The sequence below is a fragment of the Mesoplodon densirostris genome, chromosome 13 (assembly GCF_025265405.1).
Source record: "Mesoplodon densirostris isolate mMesDen1 chromosome 13, mMesDen1 primary haplotype, whole genome shotgun sequence".
Lineage (NCBI taxonomy): Eukaryota > Metazoa > Chordata > Mammalia > Artiodactyla > Ziphiidae > Mesoplodon > Mesoplodon densirostris.
In genome coordinates, this window is record NC_082673.1 from 8,725,733 (window position 1) to 8,746,592 (window position 20,860).

The window sequence follows — 20,860 nt, forward strand, 5'->3', positions numbered from 1 at the left end:
AATAAATTTAATTTACAAATATAAAAATCATATTATACCTAAGCCAAAGTTGATGGCCAATTAATAAGGTAACACAGGAAAAAAATGGAAAAAGACCGTTATTTAGGATGAATAATTTTAATATGTACAACATTATTTAAGATAACATATTCACATGTTCCTTCCTGTGTAATATGCCTCCTTTAAAAAAAATACAAATTACTTTCTCTGGATGTCTATTTGGAAATGAAATTAAAAATAAATTTTGCTTTCACAGACAGAAAGATTCAGACACACTACTATCTGAATACAGTAACTGAACTACCCTAAGGCAAAAACATGAGGTTATTTTCAAATTATTTTAAAAGCACCATTAATACAGAATTTTACACTGAAATTTGTATTAACCTGTCTGACAAATCAACCTGTACAAATTACAATTAAAAAAAAAAATCAGCCTTTTAAAGAACCATCATTTTACACATCAGTCATGTTAAAGATCAACAGAGAAGCACTGAATTTATGAATCATGCTAGAAATATTTTTATAATTAATTCCACTATAATCATCTTAATGAATAGCGTGTTAGAAGGACAAGCAGCAAGGGTTAATCACAAAACAATTGGCGATTAAGTTTCTGAATTTAGTTCACCGAGTACATGAGTTGAAACAAAACGATACAGAAACCAATTATACTACCAAGAACATCATTCTCAATGCACTTTGTGGACCAGTAGGAGAATGAGGGGTACCGCTTTCCTCAAGTGGGAAAGCCAAGCAAGGGACTAGCTAGGCGCTGTACTGGGGAAAAGATCACACAATTGCCTTGTATTGTCCGATCACAGCTGCCCCACTGCATGTTAAGCCCTGGATGAGCAAAGGAAAGAAAGAAAAAGGAGATTGCTTCGGGGGTTCACAAGCCAGTGACTTCAGTCCCTGCATCAAAGTTACTGGTTATGTAAATCCAAGATGACACAAGTCTTTCCCTGAACCCCTTCATTCTGTGACGTACCATCAACACCATCTGTGGTCTCGCTTTCTTCTTCTTCTTCTTCTAGCATTTCAAAAGGAGTCATTATATCATAGAGAAATGAGAGGAAACCATAAAACCAATCTGAACTTTCCTCTGCTAAAATATTAAGGACTTCCTCAAGAGAATCAATATTTTCATTACTGCCATCTTTGGTCAGGCCTACATAAGAATAAAGGAAGAGAGAAAGAGAAAATAAGGAGAGCAGTTAGGTGGAAAAAAGAAGTTGAGGAAGAGTGATCTCAAAAAGGATGTGCATCATGGTCAAGGAAGTTTACAGAAAAGTTTGGAAAATAAAGAAATCGGTTAAGATGCACACCTTACAATCAACTCTCAATCATATGGACTGAAGGAAAAGCAATTTGACCAATCCTCAGCCTTCCTACCAGCCCCTAACCGGGTTTGCCTTTCTCTCATCAGAGAATTGAGAGCCAAAAATACCACAAAATTGAATCAGCCAAAATAGACTGACCAACTTCAACGGGAAAAGTAAGTAAAAGTAGTATGAGGATAAAAAGACACTTCCGACAAGCCCCACACTTGCTCATGTAGCACCCAGATATTATCGAGAGTTGATTATACAAACATTTACATATATCAATAAATATTCACTGAAGATAGAAATGTTCATTTCCTCAAACTTTTCCCTTTAGGAGCTGGAGTTAGTTTAGGAAACTCTGGAATTAATATGACTAGCAGGGTAACTGTTCAGCCTCCACAGATGGGCACCAACGTGCTCAAATTATACCAGATAAACAACTTAAATTTTAAAACTAGAAAATGTTAGCTTTATAATGCTCTGGTTACTGACTTGTGGTCCTGTCATTCTGACCAATAATAAGAGTCAGCTATTAATAACAATTCGCTCAGCATACCAATATGAGATGTGATCAAGGCCAGTCACCTGCAACAGAAACATTCCAGAGTTCTCTCCCTATCAGCTCACGAAACTAGCTTCTACTGCAAAGATCCCAGACCCCCATATGGAAAGAAAGCAGTGTATATATCGTTTTTATCATTTGTTTTTTTCCTGTGAGGAACTTGGCTTTGGGTAAGACTGGTCTCTTGGGTCCAGTAGGTATCAAAGTCCACCAATAGAACTGTCAAGTTCTATACAGTAAGTTCCATAATTTTGAGGAGAAAAAAAAAAAAAGACAGGCTGTAAGAAATAATGCACTTCTATGATTTTAGAGCTTTTCGGATTATAACCACCTAATCTGGTATTTCTGGCTTTGACAACACAGAATTTGTCCACACAGCAATCAAGATTGGCAGGTAAGGGATAATAATAAGACAACTAGTTTAATGTTAAAGATTATAGTGAATTTTCCCCACATTAGTCCATAGAAGAACTACATTGTGCCATTCTTCATGCATTGGGGGGGAAAAACCCCACAAACTTCAGTAGGTATTTAAATTATTTTTTGACCAACCCAGCATGTTTCTTCACTGAACTGAACAGTTGACAAGTGCCGTGAACAGAGATCTGTATTCCCACCCAAGCCCCTGTGGGAATAACACTATTTCTTCTTCTTGTCCAAAAACTCTACAGCTGTATATTTAGAATAAACATTTTTCTTTTTCTCCATTTTCTAATACAAGTACTTCCAAGTATTGAATATAAAATATAAAACTTTACCACCCTTCAGCATGACAGGATGAAGTATGCAACAAATATGCAAAAGTATTTGAGCAAAACTGATTACCCAACTATGCAACATTTTTGTGGTTCTTAAGACAAAAGTACTAGTCCAAAGAGAAAAAGAAAATATGTTCTGGATTTATAATTCCCTAACCTCTAAGAGAAGGCCTGAACCGGAGAGCAGCATGTGCCTGCCTTTGGGCAAGATCCAGCCCTCCCTTCCCTCCTGCTCACTCAGGCATCTGTCAAGTCTACAAATGTTTGTCAAGGCTCTAGGGATTGCCTTCCCTTTTGTTCTCTGGCCATACCTGATGCCAGCTAGATGTCAGTCACAGGGCAAAAGGATAACTATGTAATCCACAGGTGGTGTTACTCTAAGAAAATGTTACTCAGAATTTAGTCCTCTTTCCTATTGATTTATTTGGAAAACAAGTTTTCAAAGAATACATTATGAGACAATGTAGCTTTCAATCATCCAAACCAAAATCAAGGACATTTTATTTTAGATAATTTGGCCACAAAAGTAGGAAGGAATGTAAACAAGACCAGGCTTAGAATATTTTCAAAGTATATTGTAAGGGCCATGGCCAGAAATAATAAAATTAATGATGGCTACTGATCTTGATTTACTCACATATTTCATTCTCTTTATAGTTCATAAGAAAAGCAAACTTTGAAATGTAAAAGAAATGTAAACATGAATGTGTACATTTCCTCAAATTGATCAAATTTAGATATATGCAAATTTAAGACTCCAGAAAGAAATACTAATGAGATAAATCCAAACCTATGGAAGTTCAGCATAGCTATTACCACACCTGCCCTGCCAAGCTCTCACCCAATCTCCAACTTTCTACTTTCATCCCTCCCCAGGGATTCCCTCTGCCTTAATCCAAGGCCCTTACCCTTGAACTGCTTCTCCGATGAGAACGTACCCTAGAGATCTGGCTCCTTTTGGGGTATGTACTCACTGAATCTGCTCCCCCATAATCTCTCCCTGAACATACAGAGCCCAGCAAGGCCAGAATTTCACCTGGTTCTTGCAACCATCCACCAGTAATAGAGGCACAACTAGGCTACAATAACCTCACAAAGTAGAAAAGAACCTTAGTCATAAAATTCAGTTCCCATCAAGGTTGTATTTCATGCAGAGAGTAATTCAAACACTACAGAATAAGGTCAGAGGACAAACAGCTTACATTAGTTTCTTTCATCTTTACCAAACCACAAGCCAACTGCGAATTTGTACATACACATGGTAAAATAGTTTATCTTAGCCTTTGGGCATTTAATAGTCAAATTACCAAGTGAACACTCAGATTCACCAACTGAGTTCTGTCTCCAAGTATATGATTCTTGCAAAAGGAACAAGTTACCATTTGCCCATACCACATACGTGGCTACCCACAAATAGCAATGTTCTAAATTACAATTCATTAAACTCTTAACGGTTGCTTAAAAATATTAAGGGGAATAAATGTTTGAAATCTAAAATACTAAAAATCAAGTTATTAATGTAAGTTTGCAATAGAAATCAATGTGTGCTGTAGAAGTAACATGTTTTAATTTTCAATAGTTGACATTTCCTGACAGACCAGATAGCTGATTTTAAGCACCTCCCCCCTTAAAAAAATCAACAAAATACAGTAGATAAGTAATATTATTTCTAAGAATAAGGAAACGGCTCACATGAAGTTATTTTTTAAATAAAAAGCTTTTCTATTCAGAATCTGTCATTTAAAGAAAAGTAACAAAATGAAGTAATAAACCATTTATAGGCAAGCAAATTAGCATCATTCTGAAATAAGGTCTATATAATCTTCTTTCGTACGCATGCCTAGGATTATAGTCTTCTGAGAACTTACCATATTTATAGAAACCCAAATTTAGGTATATAATGACAAAATTATATAAAAAATTCTATTACGGTTAAGACAGGAAAAGAAATTTCATGGGTATAGGAAGCTTTCACTGTTAAGTAGCAAATATAGTTCTCACTGAGCAGTAACAAGAAAGCAATGTCAAAATTAAGTTTTATTACATTTCAATACAGATGTATCTCCCATTTTTTTCATATCCATAAAATATACACAAAATTGTGTGTCTAGGGAGAATCTGTGCCATTATTCTATTAAGCTTAGTATGTAAACCTTGCCATATTTGTTATTTTTCTAATGACTTTAGTATAAGATGTTTTAATGCATATTACGCTACATAGTAAAACAAAGGAAAGGATGCTGTTTAACAAGCAGAAATAATATCTCACCAGGCCAGATCATATAAAATTTGCATATTAAAATTAGCACCATCCTTTCTAGCATGAGAGTATTTTAAAATTAAATGAAGGAATATCACATCTTTATTATAAAAAAAATCTCAATGATAAAGACGGGTAATTATGTTTATAAAAGAGAAGGGTCCAAGACTTAATCAAGAAACCTGGCCAAAGACTACTAGTTTATATTTTAATGTTACCTTTCAAATAGTCATAGGACATTATAAGATGTTTACTACCACTATTTTATTTCAGAATGAATTTATGTAAGCCTTCAGAAATTTACATTTTCAAATGGATGTTGAATTATGTCAAATGATGCTAAAGAACGGTCGCCATTACCACATGTGAAAACAGACTAGGACATTATCTACATGTTCAAATGTTAAGTTCAGAATATAAAGTGCTTTAAATCTAAAAACACATATGAAATTATATTACTTATAATATCTGTGCAGGAGCTACATACTTATCCATTTGTAACAGTAAATTGAAATGTGAGAGTTTATAGAAAAATAATTAAGCCATTCAACATCCCAACAAGAATGAAATAAATGATTTAAGTGGGAAAATATCTTTCATAAAATGGAAATGACTGACACAAACATTACTAAAGCTAAAATACTGGGTTGGCCAAAAGGTTCATTTGGCCAACCCAATATTATTTTGCTTCCAACATTTTAGCACCACTAATTAAAAAAAAAAAAATGTGTACTTGCCTAATAAAACTTTGGCATCATCTACATCAAAATCTCCATCACCATCAGCATCATAGATTCCCAGTTTTCCTACAAGAGGGGAAGGAAAGACGGATATGGGAACAAAAGGAAAAACAAATTTAATAAGGTGTTACTATTTCTTACAGTCCTGCATATCGGCCATTAATGCAACCAATCAATGCAACTCTTTGCTCCTTGCATCCTTAAAAGCCGTGCTAACGATAATCTCACTTAAAAATGAAGGCAGTTCACTTAGAGATTGAGGAAATATTCACCTAACAAATCTAAGAAATATAACTCAGATAACATTTTCTTTAAGGGCTTAACAATACCCTGAGATTTAATCATTTCAGGGTAGTTTCTTTTTAACTTTACTGCTAAAAATGGTTTAGGTAAAATTTTCAACATATATAAGGAATAATACAGATCCATTTCTAAGTTACATGAAATTTAATGTTTCTAAAGTACAGAAGTTCCTCATACCATTAATATTCAAAACAAAAGAACACACACTGAGCCTCAAATAAAGACCACATATAATTAACATCGAGTATAAGTACTAAAAATAAGAGGATGATTAATTTTACGTTTCATAATAATGATTTATGACAGAAGCGTCATGAATCAACCTTTAAAAACAGACTTCTGGAAATAAAGTATGCAAAACTGGCTTTTCGAAACTACAAAGGAAAACTTACACTTATCCTACTTAAAAATGTAATTAGCACTGGCCACCTACTACTAAGAAAAAAAATAAGGCTTCGAACAGACAAGCTGGGAAGACAATACTAGCAGAGACGTCCTCCTTCAAGAATAGTAAATGTGTATTTTAACTTGATCATCTCAGAGCACTGTTCAGCATTTCAAATATAAGTCAAATACATTCAGTTCCCTAAAAACATCCTAAAATCAACACAGTTTATAATTCATCATTGGACAATGGCTGTGAAGAGACTTATTAATTTAACAGTTTAAACAACAATATTTTAAATAGCAATATTTAAACCACATTTACAAATACAGCCTCCGTACTAAAAGACCAGTTGGCAGCGCTGCCACGATTTTTGCCTGTTTGTTTAAGCAATGCTTTTATTTTTATTTTTACTTATTGTTTTTGAATTTTAGAATTTTATTTATTTTTTTATACAGCAGGTTCTTATTAGTTATCTATTTTATACACGTTCGTGTATATATGTCAATTCCAATCTCCCAGTTCATCCCACCACCACCAACTGCCACTTTCCCTCCTTACTGCCACCATTTTTTAATAAAAACTAAGTTAACTCCAATAAAGATGTTAAAAAAAAAAAAGGAAGTTAAAACATGGCACAACAGCAGGAAGAGCTTTGGGAGGAGAGTTGCTATGACCAACCTGGACCCTCCCAGAGCCCTTGTTCCACTTAGGAAAATATTGTTAACCTGCTATGCAGAAGTCTGATTGACAAAGCACATACACGTTGAAAATGACAATAACAATAATAATGTAGAGATAAGGAAGTTATCATTTCTATAGCTAAGAAAATATAAGTGAAAAGCGTTGGTCTGCAGTTGAGGCCACGTATAGCACAGAGTTCAAATAACAATAAAAAGATAGAAAATACTATACTTTCTCACAAATTTAAGAGGGAAAATCGGTCCTACCACTTACATTCTCTGATGCAGGTGATAACTAAAATAGTAGCCCAAGGATGAACTAAAATAGTAGCCCAAGGATGAGGTTTTAGAGACTAACACAAGTAGACTTAAAATGCATCTCCAATAGCCTACCTTGAAGTACCTCTGATAAGTTATAACGGAAGTCCTTTGCTTTGGCTGCATGCATACAAAAACACGAAAATTGTTACTTGAGCTTAAATGTACACATCTTTTAAATCTCTTCTTTTGTCTAATAGACTTTGCTTCGCAACATCATCAACATAAGTTAACAAAAGCACAGATCTACTCAGAAGTTCATCTCCAAACTAAAATTCTTCCTCTATCACTCTTACCAATCTACCCGGAGACACCTTCCTCGAAGTACAATAATAAAAATAAGAAGCTTTAACAAAGGGCAGATTACATGTGTTTTGTTATTCTTTGCCTTTCCCCCCAGAAAGATGGCTGGCTATAGTCTAATAAGTAAAGCAAAAGTGCAGAACGGTCTATGGAAGGGAGGGCATTTTCTCTGCGACACTGTACATACAGAGAAAAGTGTGCATTTTTTTCAGTGAAAAGGTCCACATCTTTCGCTGGATTATTAGAAAGGAAGGCCATTTACTCACAACAGCCAAAAAGTGGAAATAACCCCTATGTCCGTCAATGATGAATGGATGAGCAAAATGTGGTGAATCCATACGATGGAACATAATTCATCCACAAAGTGGAGTAAGTACCAAACCTTGAAAACATTACACTAAGCGCAAAACAACAGACACAAAGGGCCACGTATTGTATGATTCCATTTATATGAAATGTCCGGGATAGGCCAATACACCGAGGGTATTAGTGCTTGCCAGGAGACAAGAAGAAGGGGGGACGGAAATATTCTGAAATTAATAATGATGACAGCACAAAATTATATGTTAAAAAACAGTGAACTGTACATGTTTACATATTTACAGTATTGAATTTTATCTCAATTACAAAAAGAGACTTGGTCAGGTGAAACAAAAAAAAAGTATGACTCCAAAAATTATAAAGAATCATTAATGTAAAAAACCGTGAAAAACTGCAGTGATTATGGGGAGAGAAAAGGAAATGGAGAGGAAAGGAAGACAACTATCAGAAATAACACAGCAACTTCCTCAGAACATCCTACAGGCCACATGTACACATGCACGTGCACGCACACACACACTCACATCCACACACAACAGTTCCAACAAGGACACAGAGGCGTGTGCTTGGAAATGCTCTCTTTAAGGCAGGGTCTTGCAAATTGTGTTTATGATCCACTCATGGGTCCTTAAATAAATTCAGTGGCTCCTGACCAGTATTTTAAAAATTCATAATACAACAAAATAGAATAGAAATTATAGAGTACTGCATGTTGCAAGAGTACGTACTGTTAAAGCTTTTTGGAGTGATATATAGACAATATAAAGCTTATTTTTTTCTATGACAGATCATGTTCAAAGAAGTTGAAAGTACCACAGCAAGGTAACCCTGATAGCACCCCCTTTTGTTCCTTCCCTACTGAGAACCACTGAGAGGCTACAGAATTGACAGCACCAATAAGAAACAATATGAATATCCTTACCTAGCACTTCCTCGTAATCAACAAGATCAAACCAGACCACGGCTACCGATGTCCAGACTCCGAGCAACGCAATGACCATAAACCACGTGAAAAACGAACTTCCAGAAAGTCCTCCTTTCCTCCCATTCTTGTGTCCTCCATGCTTTGTCTCTGTTAAAAAAATAAAACAGACGGACAATGTCATTATATAAGAAGAAAACACTTTATTGAACCTCTTTTCACTGAAATATTTCTCCAGGAATTTGAGAGTACTTCCAATGGTAAATCACTTCAAAACTATCAATAGTTTTCAGTTAAATTCTTAAATCATGTTACACAAAATAAAGATTTTTAAAATGGAAAAGACTATGCTTAGCCTCAATACCACATATGTATGACCCTAACTTCTAAGTAACGAAAGAAATAAACTACTAATGGGCTAGCGATTTTTTTAAAATAAAAATTGATATGTGTATTCCTTCCAAGTTCTTTATCTAAACGACCTAAAATAAATATAACCTCCTTCAAAGTTCTGAGCATATCAACAACTTAAAGAGATCATAAATGTAGCCAAAGCCTTTTTTTTTTTTTTTTTTTTTGGCGGTACGCGGGCCTCTCACTGCTGTGGCCTCTCCCGTTGCGGAGCACAGGCTCCGGACGTGCAGGCTCAGCGGCCATGGCTCACGGGCCCAGCCGCTCCGCGGCACGTGGGATCCTCCCGGACCAAGGCACGAACCCGTGTCCCCTGCATCGCAGGCGGACTCTCAACCACTGCGCCACCAGGGAAGCCCTAGGGGAAACTTTTTAATTGACACTAAATAGCACACTCTTGATATGTCACTTTGTAAATATGGTGTACCTAGTCCCAAAGGGCAGATCAGTTTCTGTCCAACTAAACTGAAAAAAGCAGAGTAAGATAAACCCTTTGAGAGAGTTTAAAACTCCCCAAGCACACCTGAAACCAGTACTGTGTTCCAAACATATTCTGGAAGAACATTTAGTAGTTGTCCCTCTTTTCTAAAATCAGAATAAATCTAAGAATTTTCATTTCATTTCTGGCTCCATAGTCAACCTATAGTCCCAGGGATTAATCAAAAAGATTTTTTTTTAATGAGGGTTAAGAATATGGCAAGAACTATGTGATTCATTTTTTTTCCACGTTGACCCATCAAGTCAGAAAACACTCTCACATACTACCAAACACAGAAAATTACCATGGTGATCAATGGAATGAGTCTCCCCAAAATGAAGACTGGGCTAGGGACCATCGGAAATTTTATTTATTTGGTTAGAAAAGGGAAAATAGAAGATGCACCCCCAGCACCTGAGCACTAGTCAGTTACTTAACTGGAAGTACAACTAAGTGAATTACAAATAACCATTTATGAGATTTGGTAGGCATTATGCTGGTGAGTTCATATTTATACACAAATTCTATTCATTTAAAGTTTTAAAAAACCATAAAAGTAATTCATCAAACTGATAATTTTTCTACATTACAAAATGTCACCCTTTAGGAGCCATGAACTGTTAAAAGTGGGTCAGAAGTAACAGCTGACTTTGCCTCACGACGTACGTTAAGCGATCCATGCAGAAGAGGAGAAATGCCTTCTAAAAGAACTGAAAGTCCGATAGATATCTCATATTCTTCTTCACAGCTCCACGAGCCACTTTATCAGAAAAGTCAAGTAAGCCATTCTAACCATTTATTTAAAACAGTGTTCAAAGCAGAGATACTCATACTCTCTATACTAATAATAGAATCCTTCCAGCGGCTGCTCGGGCAGCTGAGAGTTGGAAGCAGTCTTTAATATGTCTATTTTATTTTTCTTAAATACATTTTCAATATAATGAGCCAATATAGCTTGCCTTCAATTAAATGAAAAGACAATCTTAACTTACAAAGAAAAGCAAAAACAAACACATACAAAAATGTAAATCAACACATCATTAAAGAACACTTGAAGGTTAATGATTTGATTTGAAAAACAAAATAAAATCCCAATGTCTTTTCTTTGCATTTATTGCCTGCTTCACAAAAATTAGGTCCATTTCCACATATGGTAAGTCTCTGCTTGAGCCAACTAAGTGTGCTCACTAATACAAGAAGGGACTTATAAAGCCCTTAAGTTTCCTATAATTTTACATGAGATCTGAACGCACACAATTCTTTAAGTTCACTGTAATTAACGTCTAAAGACCAAGAGAGACCACATGTTTATTTTTCTGAAGTTTGTAAAATGTGGTCTCTGGTAGTACGATACAATAAAAGATATTCTAAGTTAAGACACTAAAACTTAATATTCATATTACAGACAGATTAGTCCATGAAAAATTAAACTATTTTGAAATATCGAGGTCTCCAGAAGTTCAAAATAGAAAACGTAGAAGATGCAGTCAAAGCACTTAGCCAAAAATATTTGAACAGTGCACAACTGAAAACCAAGCTAAAAACTGTCGGCTAGATCCCAAGTCACTTTTAACCCAAACAATAAAAATACACCTTTACCTTCTGCCATTTTGATTTCTTCAATCCATTAATAATATATATGGAAGAAAAAAACCAAAGCCCTATGAGCAGGTATCAGGCACACCACAGGCCCTTCGTTACTAGAGCTGTGGACTGGCCAACAGCTCCTTGGGCAAGGCCTCTAGAACTGAAATTGGACCTGACTGCAAACTCTGCTCACCAGTTATTTTTAGAGGCCTCTTCCTCATGGCCAAATACTGCTAATCACTCAGGCTGAAATACTCTCTCTGCTAACAGTCAGACAGCCTTTCTCCCACTGCTGGGATTCCTTTCTGGGTTGGTCCTATCCCCCAGTTCCAAACCCTAAAAAATATCAGGCATGCTGAAAAAAAAATGGAACAAATACACTGCCAGTTTGGGTGTTTTTGGAATCAGTCTTGAATGGTTTTAGCACAAGTACCAAATCATTCAAAACTGAAACAAGTCTTGCTGTAAAATGTGGGTCCCAGGCCCTGCAACAATCTAATCTAATCTAATCAAATGCCTATATGAAAAGTCCATTACATAGTTTGTTTGAATGAAACAGAACCCTAAATGGTAAGAAATGGATTAATGCTTTAGAATTCTGATTCACAGGCATTACCATCCCCAGACTAATTCCCTCAACAGCAAAACTAAAGCAACAATCAAAAACTTTTTCCCTAGGGTTTTCCGTGGTTAGGACTTGGTGCTTTCGCTGCGGGGGCCCGGGTTTGATCCCTGGTCAGGGAACTAAGATCCCACAAGCCGAGTGGCATGGCCCCCCCAAAACAAAAATGTTTCCCTAGAGAAGGAGAGAGAGAGAGCTGTGAAGGAAGCATGGAGTGAGCAGACAGGGAAAGCAGGAACTCTTCATCAGTAAGAGTATCATCTAGGAAACACTATCTCAGGGAACTGGAAAGCCACCGTACAACCACGTTCTGATTTTCTTCACCTTCCCTCCAGTCCCCTCTCCAAATATTCTCTTTGGGGAAATACAACCAGCTCAATTTATCCACTGATCTAAGATTGGCAGCTCACAGAATTCATCAGAGCTCTGATCCGTTACACTAAATTAATCTAGCACAAATTGTATCCAGAGTGGGGAGGCAACCTTTCAAAGTTCTTTCTGAGTCTTAATTTTTTCAGTCGAACAATGCCTCACATGCAGATGAAACAGTTACATGTTCTGAAAAGGAGTCAGCAACCTAAGATACCAATATTTGATGGCTCAGAGCTGGGACACAGTGAACAGGGCAGGTGGGACAACTGATCAAAACTGACCAGGGTCTCAGGTGTTCTGACCAAGAGCCATTCCTTTCCTCAAGATCTGTCCCACTGAAGTCGGCGCCTGCTAAAATGTTGAAGAATGAATCATCTGTTGACAGGGGTTTAAGACAGATGACCAACCAGCACACAAGTTGACTAGACAAATATTACAGAAGCTTCTTTTGTTGTTTTCAGAGGGAGAGGGAATGTGACAAGAGGCCCTTCTTGGGAGCACTGGAAACCAAGCCACCACACTTACACGGCGGGTAGCCTGCTTCAGACTTAGGAGACCTGGATTCAGTTCCAGCTGCTTCATTATCTTTGATTTGAGGGAAGTCATGAAACTTCTGGGGCCTCGATTTCCTTGCCCATAAAAAGTGTCTTGGCGCAAATGAGGTGTGCAAATATTTGTTGAAGTCATGCATGCAACACATTTTGACTGAATCCATCTGGACTCGTGCCTAAGTCTCCTCATCTCCAAGTCACAGCTCTTTTCATGATCCTAGCCTGCCACCAAGACTGCAGGGGCTGCTAGGGTTTCCTCTTTCCCTTTATGGGCCTGTACAAGGCCAGCGGCACCCTAAATTCTGGGTCTGGGGCCAAACACTGAACTGAGACAAGAATCACAGCTACTAAGTATGGGTATGCCTCACCACGGAGGCTCCCTCCACACAGCTGCAATTATTCCTCCTCCACAAATCTTTATCACACATATTCACACATCCTAGAGTTAACCTACTCCTTTGTTTTTTGCAACAATTTTACACTTATTTCAATCAAATCTCTTCCCTCCTCCATTTTGCAATCATGGCGTACCTGTTATTCTGGATAGGGCGATTAGGATGAATGAATCTCTCTGCAATAACATTTAACCCATCACAGTGCTTAAGGAAAAAGAAATCCTGATGTGCAAGTAACTACTTCTTATAATAACAATTCATTTTCATGATGGGAAATGTTTATAAAAGCTTTTCAATAAATAAAATTTGCATATTGCAGTCATATTTTTAAAACCCTAGCAAAGAGAACCACAGTAGTATTCCCTATTCCTTGTAGTAGCTGCTGAAACTGATAGCAAACTCCTAAGTCCAAGCAAAGACCAAACTTCTGCAATGTGCCCTATCACTCTCAACCTGACAGCACTAGAGACCACAAGAGTCAAGATCTATGTCCACGGAGTCCAGCGCTCTCCCTGCCTGCAAACCTGACCAGGTGAAAACCCACCAGAGTCCTCATGGCCTGACAGCGACGACTCCCTCCACTCCCCCAGTCACCCAATCAAAAGTGCTGCTCAAACTTCAGAGGCACCTGGAGGACTGGTCGCAGCAGCTGCTGAGCCCACCCCAGAGTCTGCGATTCTGTAGGTCTGCACAGGGGCCTGAGAATGTGTATTTCCAATAAGCTCCCAGGTAATCTGGTGCTGCTGGTCTAGGGGCCACACAGAAAGAGAATCCCTGCACTACTGCCTGCACGAGCCATCCCTAATTCTCAGGGTCTGGAGCAGGGGAAAGGAGCTCTTGCTTTTACCAAGTTCCAGACCATCATTCCTTACCACCTAAAAAAAGAAAAAATCAACAGAACCCTGTTCCGCCAAGGTCCATGCCGTCCAATTATACTACCCTCCACCTGCCCCATCACTGTCCTCACCCGTGTGCAGTGAGTGACCTCTCCCCTCAGTGAAACCTTCTTCACCTCGATTCCAGCCATAACCATGGGATTTCATGTCCAGCTGTGTGGCCAACGTGTCAGGTTCTCTTTCCTTCACTTCTTCATCCACCCAGTAACCTTGTTCCCTTCCATTCTATACCCACACTAGTCCTTACATTCTCACCACGGACCTTACCACAAACCCAACCTAACTCACCTTCCTAATCACATCTTCATTCTTGCTGAAATATCCCTGCAGCTCTCCTAGCACTACCAACCTAACAACTATGCCGAGATGTGAATTCTCCTCAGTACTTGGGTCATCCTTGCCTATATGGACCCCAGCATGATATTTTTAAACATTTCTTTTGTATGCACCATGCCGTGAAAAAGTGGGAAATTGTCTCAAATGACCCATATTTCTGCCTCTTTCCTACATCATCTAAATCCAAGTTAGCATCATTTCCTAGACGACTACAATACCTTAACATAACCTTTAGTGCCCCCCACATCAGCCAGAATAATTTTTAAATCTGATTGTATCACTACCCTGTTAAAAATCCCTCAATGGCTTTACAGTATTCTTAGAATAATATTAAAATCTACAATGTGTCCTTTAAGACCCTACTCAACACGGCCGCAGTCTATCACTCCGGCTTTTGTTTCGTGTCCTTTCCCCAAGCTGTCGATACTCCAGCCACAAAAAAACTCACCACGGTCTTTCCAGTCCCAGGCTCTCTGCACCCACCATTCCCTCTTCCTGGGATGGCAGCACTGTGGTCCCAGCCTGGCTATCGCCTCCCACTTGGCTTAAATGGAAACATTTTCTAATACACTCTCATTGTAGAATGTACTTCTTCAGAGTGCTCTTTCATTGGTAATTAGACAACTACAATAATTAATTTCTTAAATTCTTTCTAACTCCAGAATGCAAGTTTCATGAAGCCAGGGACTGAACCTGCCTTGTTCATTAATGTACATTTGCCCTGCACCTAATTGTTAAATAAGTAGGTAAATTCTTTCTCAAGTCCTTGATATTATATGAGTAATCAAACCTCTTCCTGCCTACACTTCAGAAATAAGAGAGCAAAGGGACACAAAAAATGGTCCAACGAATGCCACGTCACTTCAGGTTTCCTCATCTCCAGGAATTTAATGATCCTAAAATTCATTCATAAGAGGAAAAGACCTATAAATCATTAAGAATGAGATATTTCAAAAAAGAAGCCCAGGGCTTCCCAAGTACTGGTGATGAACCCAAATCGGCCCATGACCAAGTCTTCATTGCTCTGTGTCAGATAAATTCCTCATTGATCAATCTTGGGTGAATGACACCCAGCTTGAACATAAGAAGGCCTGAGCACGAAGATGTTGTAGCCCATTCATCAGGTCCAACAGCCAGACACCTGATGCTCCTAACACCTCTCCTGAATGGTCCTGCGTGGAAAAGGCATGAGTGGCTGGAGGAGTGACAAGGGGCTGCTGTAGGTTTTAGAATTTAGTAAAACAAAACTGAGAAAGCCATTTTCATTTGTATCAGGATAAATAAGGGAAAGAGAAATATGAGCAACAGCTATCTAAATCAGCCTCCAGATATTTTTTTGAATCTTTATTATTCCTTGGAACCCCAAGCTGGGGAACCACTGCCCTAGCTTGTGCCTCTGTCTGTATCACCTCTGATTCACTGCAGAAGGGAACACCTGAATTGGAACACGGGTCCATCAACCCCACCTTATGAATCTGTGATGGGCCAAAACTCCACTGGTAAGAAGCTAAAAACATAATAGAAATGGGAGGTAATTCCAAAAGCTCACGCCAGGCCTAATGAGATAGTTCTTTAAACTCCGTTATTCCTTCTACAGAGAATTTAATAAAGAAAGAAGACTTAGTCTCACAGGAAAAAACACCCCCAGCCTAGTCAATCATTCATCTGTGTGGCCGGCTATTAGCATGGTATTGAAATTCAGACAGTCTCCTGCTGAACCTGGTGTGGAAAAATGTTTTTTTTTTTTTTTTTTTTTTTTTTGCGGTACGCGGGCCTCTCACTGTTGTGGCCTCTCCCGTTGCGGAGCACAGGCTCCGGACGTGCAGGCTCAGCGGCCACGGCTCACGGGCCCAGCTGCTCCGCGGCATGTGGGATATTCCCGGACCGGGGCACGAACCCGTGTCCCCTGCATCGGCAGGCGGACTCTTAACCACTGCGCCACCAGGGAAGCCCGAAAAATGTATTTTTAAAAACCAAAAAGTAAGTTGTGGTGTCCATTCAGAAACTGAGGTGGTGAGGTGAAAAGTTGTTAAAAAACAACAACAACAAAAGTTCTTTTTTCCAAAACTAAAAACAATAGAAAAGCCTAGCCTACTCTTTTAGCTCTAATTCCAAGGCAAGGAGACTAGGTCACAAAGCCTTCATGTGTGACCATCACCAATTTGCTGCTGCGTCCCACTTCCACCTTAACCCATCTAGACAGCAAAAGATGGGTTCCCCACCAGTCCCCATCCTTCTCCACCAGTCCCCGCTTTCTAGGGCAAAAGAATTCAGCGTTTACAACAAAGTGCCCTATAGATGCAAATAGGGCGGGAAGACAGCGAGTAAATAAAAACATTAGCACAAAATATAGGGAAAATTCACACGTAAATTACAAAGCATATGGGTCTTAAAAACTTATAGGGCACAAAGCTGATGCAATTACGCATCATACTACATTTTTGGGGGACAGCCAACAACGCTGTACTAAATAAATTAATAATAATGAACCTGATTTTAAAAATAATAAAAAGCAAGAATAGCTGCAATTGTGAATTGCATAGTGAAGAATTAAACTTGAGCTCTGGCTTTTGCCCTTGCCTGCTTGGAGGTCCCTGGCATGTCCTGCCTGACAAGAGTGATTTGTTTGCTTGGGGGCTTTGGTCACCGGACAGTCTAACAATGTGATTTACAATGAAGCTTTGGGACAGGCTGTGTGGCTGTATCGCTTAACGGCAGCCACGCTCGCAGCACGTGATGGAGCCCCAGTAAGTACCTCTGGGTACCAAAGGCTCGGATGGGCCTCCCTAGTATCTTACTCCGTGCATATTAGGCAATACTTCTGTCCCTGAGGACGATGGGAGCTCTGTGTGCGGAACCTTCCTACTTTGTCCTGAGTCTTGTCCTTTAGCTAGTTCTAATTTGTATCCTTTCACTGTAAGGCAACTGCAGTGATCAACAGAGCACTTTCCTGAATTCTGAGTCATTCCCAGGAATTATCAAGCCTGAGGGTGGCTGGGAAGGACCTTCAAATTTGTGGCCAGCTGGTCTGAAGCGATGGCAGCCCTGGGGACTGGCCCACCCGCAGCAGAGCTGCTCAGGAGCGGGGAAAACCAGGGAGGAACGGCTGCAGAGGAAAGGCAGCGGCTACCAAGAAGTCTGCACCCCCGCAAGGTGTCAGCTTCCCCTGGCCCGAAGAGGGCAGCAAGGCAGAGCAGGGGTTTGTACCATCTCGCCAGCATCTCTCGCAAAAGCGTTGACTGCCAGGCATGTGACTTCCCAGAGCAAGAGAGGGTGAGGTGCTCGGCCAGGAGTGGATGCCCAGGAGGGCTGGAAGACATCGTATACCCTGGGAAGGTCCCACCAGGCCTTCCAAAGAACTCACAGAGGAAGCGTTTGGGCGCCTGTCACTTGTGGGCAATGGGGGCCAGGTGATCTTATCAACTAGCAGGAGACTCCGATAGGGACCAGCGAGGGGCCAGAGGCCTTTCCCTCTCTCCCTCTCCCTTCACTAGCACCCCTGACAAGCTAGAGCCTGGAAGAGGCGAGAAGGGAACTGCCCCAAAGCAGACCACGCGGAGAGGACGCAAATACCACTTCCCCACTGCAGGCCCTCCTGCCCTCCTGCCAACGGGAGACGAGAAATTCTGCACTGAAAACGAGATCTTATTTAAAGCAGACAGACTTTTAGAAATGGAGAGTGACTAGGGTGTTAAGGAATCTGTCCCAGGGATGGTCAAGAGCCTCTGCTACCCAGAGATTAATCCAGTCCGACTAACCACAATGACTGGAGGAAAACGAAGCTTCATGCTGATACCCTGCCAGACTAAGTCTGCTAAATAAAGCAGCCACAAAATGAGGGCTGACCCATAAAAAACTGCCAGTATTTGACCATACGGAGCCCACAAAAATGGCTATTTCATAGGATTCAAAAAACAATGCATGAATATTTTCAAAATATTTTATTACAAAAAGTTCCAACACACAACAAAGGTGAAAGAATTTTACGTAGGATATCCGTGTATGCATCACTCAGATGCTACAATTGACATTTTATTATCTGGCTTATGGCATGTCTATTCATCCCTCCATATCCATCCGTTAATCCATTTTATATGTCTAATACATTTCAAAATAAATTATAGACATTAACACACTTCCCCTAAGTACTTTGGCTTCTATATCATAAACCACAGTCCAATATTTATCATTTTTACATACAATTTACATAAAATGAAATTCTCTAATTTTAAGTGTACGTTCCCTGAGCTTTCACAAAAATGTATACTGTGTAACCCAAATCCCTATCAAGACACAGAACACTAAGGCCACCCCTAAGTGCTCTCATGGCCCTTACCATCCACATTCCACACCAACCCCAAATACAGGGACAGCCCCACTGTTCTGCTTTTTTTTTTACCGTAGGTTAGTTTTGCCTGTTCTTGAAATGTCATAAAAATGTATTAATTTTATAAATTTTTAAAATATATCACCAAATTGGAAAATGTTGAACCTTGACAGGGTTTCCATGCTTTACATCCTGAAGTGTGACGTCTACTTCAGCACTTTTACACAATCACTGGACCTGTGACACAACCATTCACAGAAGCCATGTCACTGGCTCAAGCACTGTGCCAGTGAAAAGGACAGTCATGAAATCAAAGTCCAGGATGTCAACTCAATGTCTGTTAGCGGCAGACATCACAGAGGAAAAGCAAGATAACTTTGATTACTTTAAGGACTATTTTCATTAGCTCCCATGAGTCACAAAAAGTTTCCCAGTTAGTTATGTTCCCCTCAAATTCAACTGGACGGAATAAATCTAATGCCTCTGCCACCCAATAGCCCTGCCAAGACTTCAACGTCTTCTTTCAAAAACCAGTGTACTTGTGTTTTTATCGGCATGTTTTCCCCCAACTTCTCATGATTCGCACATTTAAATTACCGGTCTGTTGTAAAGGAAGAAATCAAAAAGTGTCTCTTTACTGTGATTTTCACCTTATCCATACCTCGTAAGAGCTACAGAATATCACAAAAAGCAACATATTTTAGAGGAAAGGCATCTGGTTTACTCATGAGACTTTGTGGGAGAAAATCTATTTTAATAATAATAAAAAATCTTTAAATAAAAGAGAGACCAACAATTCAAAGGTGAAGGTGGCTGTTTCAAGGGCACCATTGGAGTAAATGAAGAAGATTTGACTACGGACTTTAGTTACCAGTGCTGTGAGTGGTGTTAAACTTTCTGCATGTGATAATTACATTGTGGTTATGGAGCAGCATATCCTTGTTCTTAGGAAAAACGTGCTGAAGAATTCAGGGGTAGAGTATCATGATTTAATTAAGTGGTTCAGCAGCAAAATGAATAAATAAATAAAATGGTGTGTGTGTGTCTAGAGAGACCAACAGAAAAGGCAAAGGCATCAAAACAACTGGTGAATCTAAACGAATTTTCCCATAACTGTCTTGAAGGTTTGAATTTTTTCACACTAAAAAGTTGGGGAAATCCAGATTTCCAGGCCCATTCTAGTCCTAAAGAATCAGATACTCCAGAGGGTAAGGGCTAAAAATCTGAAATGTTAAAAATCTCCCAGGTTAATTCATGATTGGATTCTGGATAAGCAAAAAAGTTTACAATTTCAAAACTTCAAGTTTTAAGGATGCTTCTGGAGACTCTTAGAGGAATCTCAACAGGGAGTGCAGTTAGATAATACCGCATCGCTGTTGCATTCCTTAGGTTTGAGAACCCTACTGTGTGCTTAGGAGATGCATGGCGAAGGATGTAGGAGTTAAGCCAGTTAAAATGTCATGATGACTAACAGGTTACCTTCAAAGAGGTTCCAAAGAGAGAGAGAGAGAGACAGAGAGGAAGGAAGGAAGGGAGGGAGGGAGGGAGGGAGATACACAAAGAGAGCAAACGTGACCAATTGCCAGCAGCTGGTAAATCCAGGAAGAGTACACGAGCCTTTCAATGTACAAATCTTTTTGCTGTTAAATAGGTTTAAAAGTTTCAAAACAAAAGGTTGGATAAAAATAAAAACAAAATTAAACTGATTTAAAAATAAATAAGAGAAATAAATAAGTAAGTAAGTAAATAAGTAAGTAAGAGAAATCAAGGATCGAGTCAGTCCTAAACCCAGCAGTAATGAAAAGAACATCGATTCTGCCTCTAGCCTCCAACTATGACAAACCAAAGGGGAAACGGTCTCCTCCAGGCAAGTTCTGCCCACAGACCTCCATCTGCTGGCTGGACGTTTCCGCCGAATGCCCTGAGCTGTGCCTCCCGCTCACCTGGGAGTACAAGCCTAACTCCTCTGCAGCCTGCTGACGGGGGCGCGGGGAGGACTCCA

At 39.3% G+C, this 20,860-nt stretch overlaps 1 protein-coding gene across 5 annotated transcripts in view; it reads right to left on the reverse strand.

The window, feature by feature from the left end:
* Window positions 1–20,860, reverse strand: part of ASPH (aspartate beta-hydroxylase) — a 229,628-nt gene that overhangs the window by 189,395 nt on the left and 19,373 nt on the right. For 3 of the 5 annotated variants that reach the window (XM_060116094.1, XM_060116095.1, XM_060116092.1), the window contains exons 2-4: window positions 8,884–9,033; window positions 7,413–7,457; window positions 5,646–5,714 (exon numbers count right to left, since the gene is read on the reverse strand). In XM_060116094.1, the coding sequence (XP_059972077.1) occupies window positions 5,646–5,714; window positions 7,413–7,457; window positions 8,884–9,033 (264 nt within the window). Of the gene's footprint in view, window positions 1–911; window positions 1,172–5,645; window positions 5,715–7,412; window positions 7,458–8,883; window positions 9,034–20,860 lie in introns of those variants that run through there. The other 2 variants (XM_060116096.1, XM_060116093.1) reach the window with 2 other exon arrangements.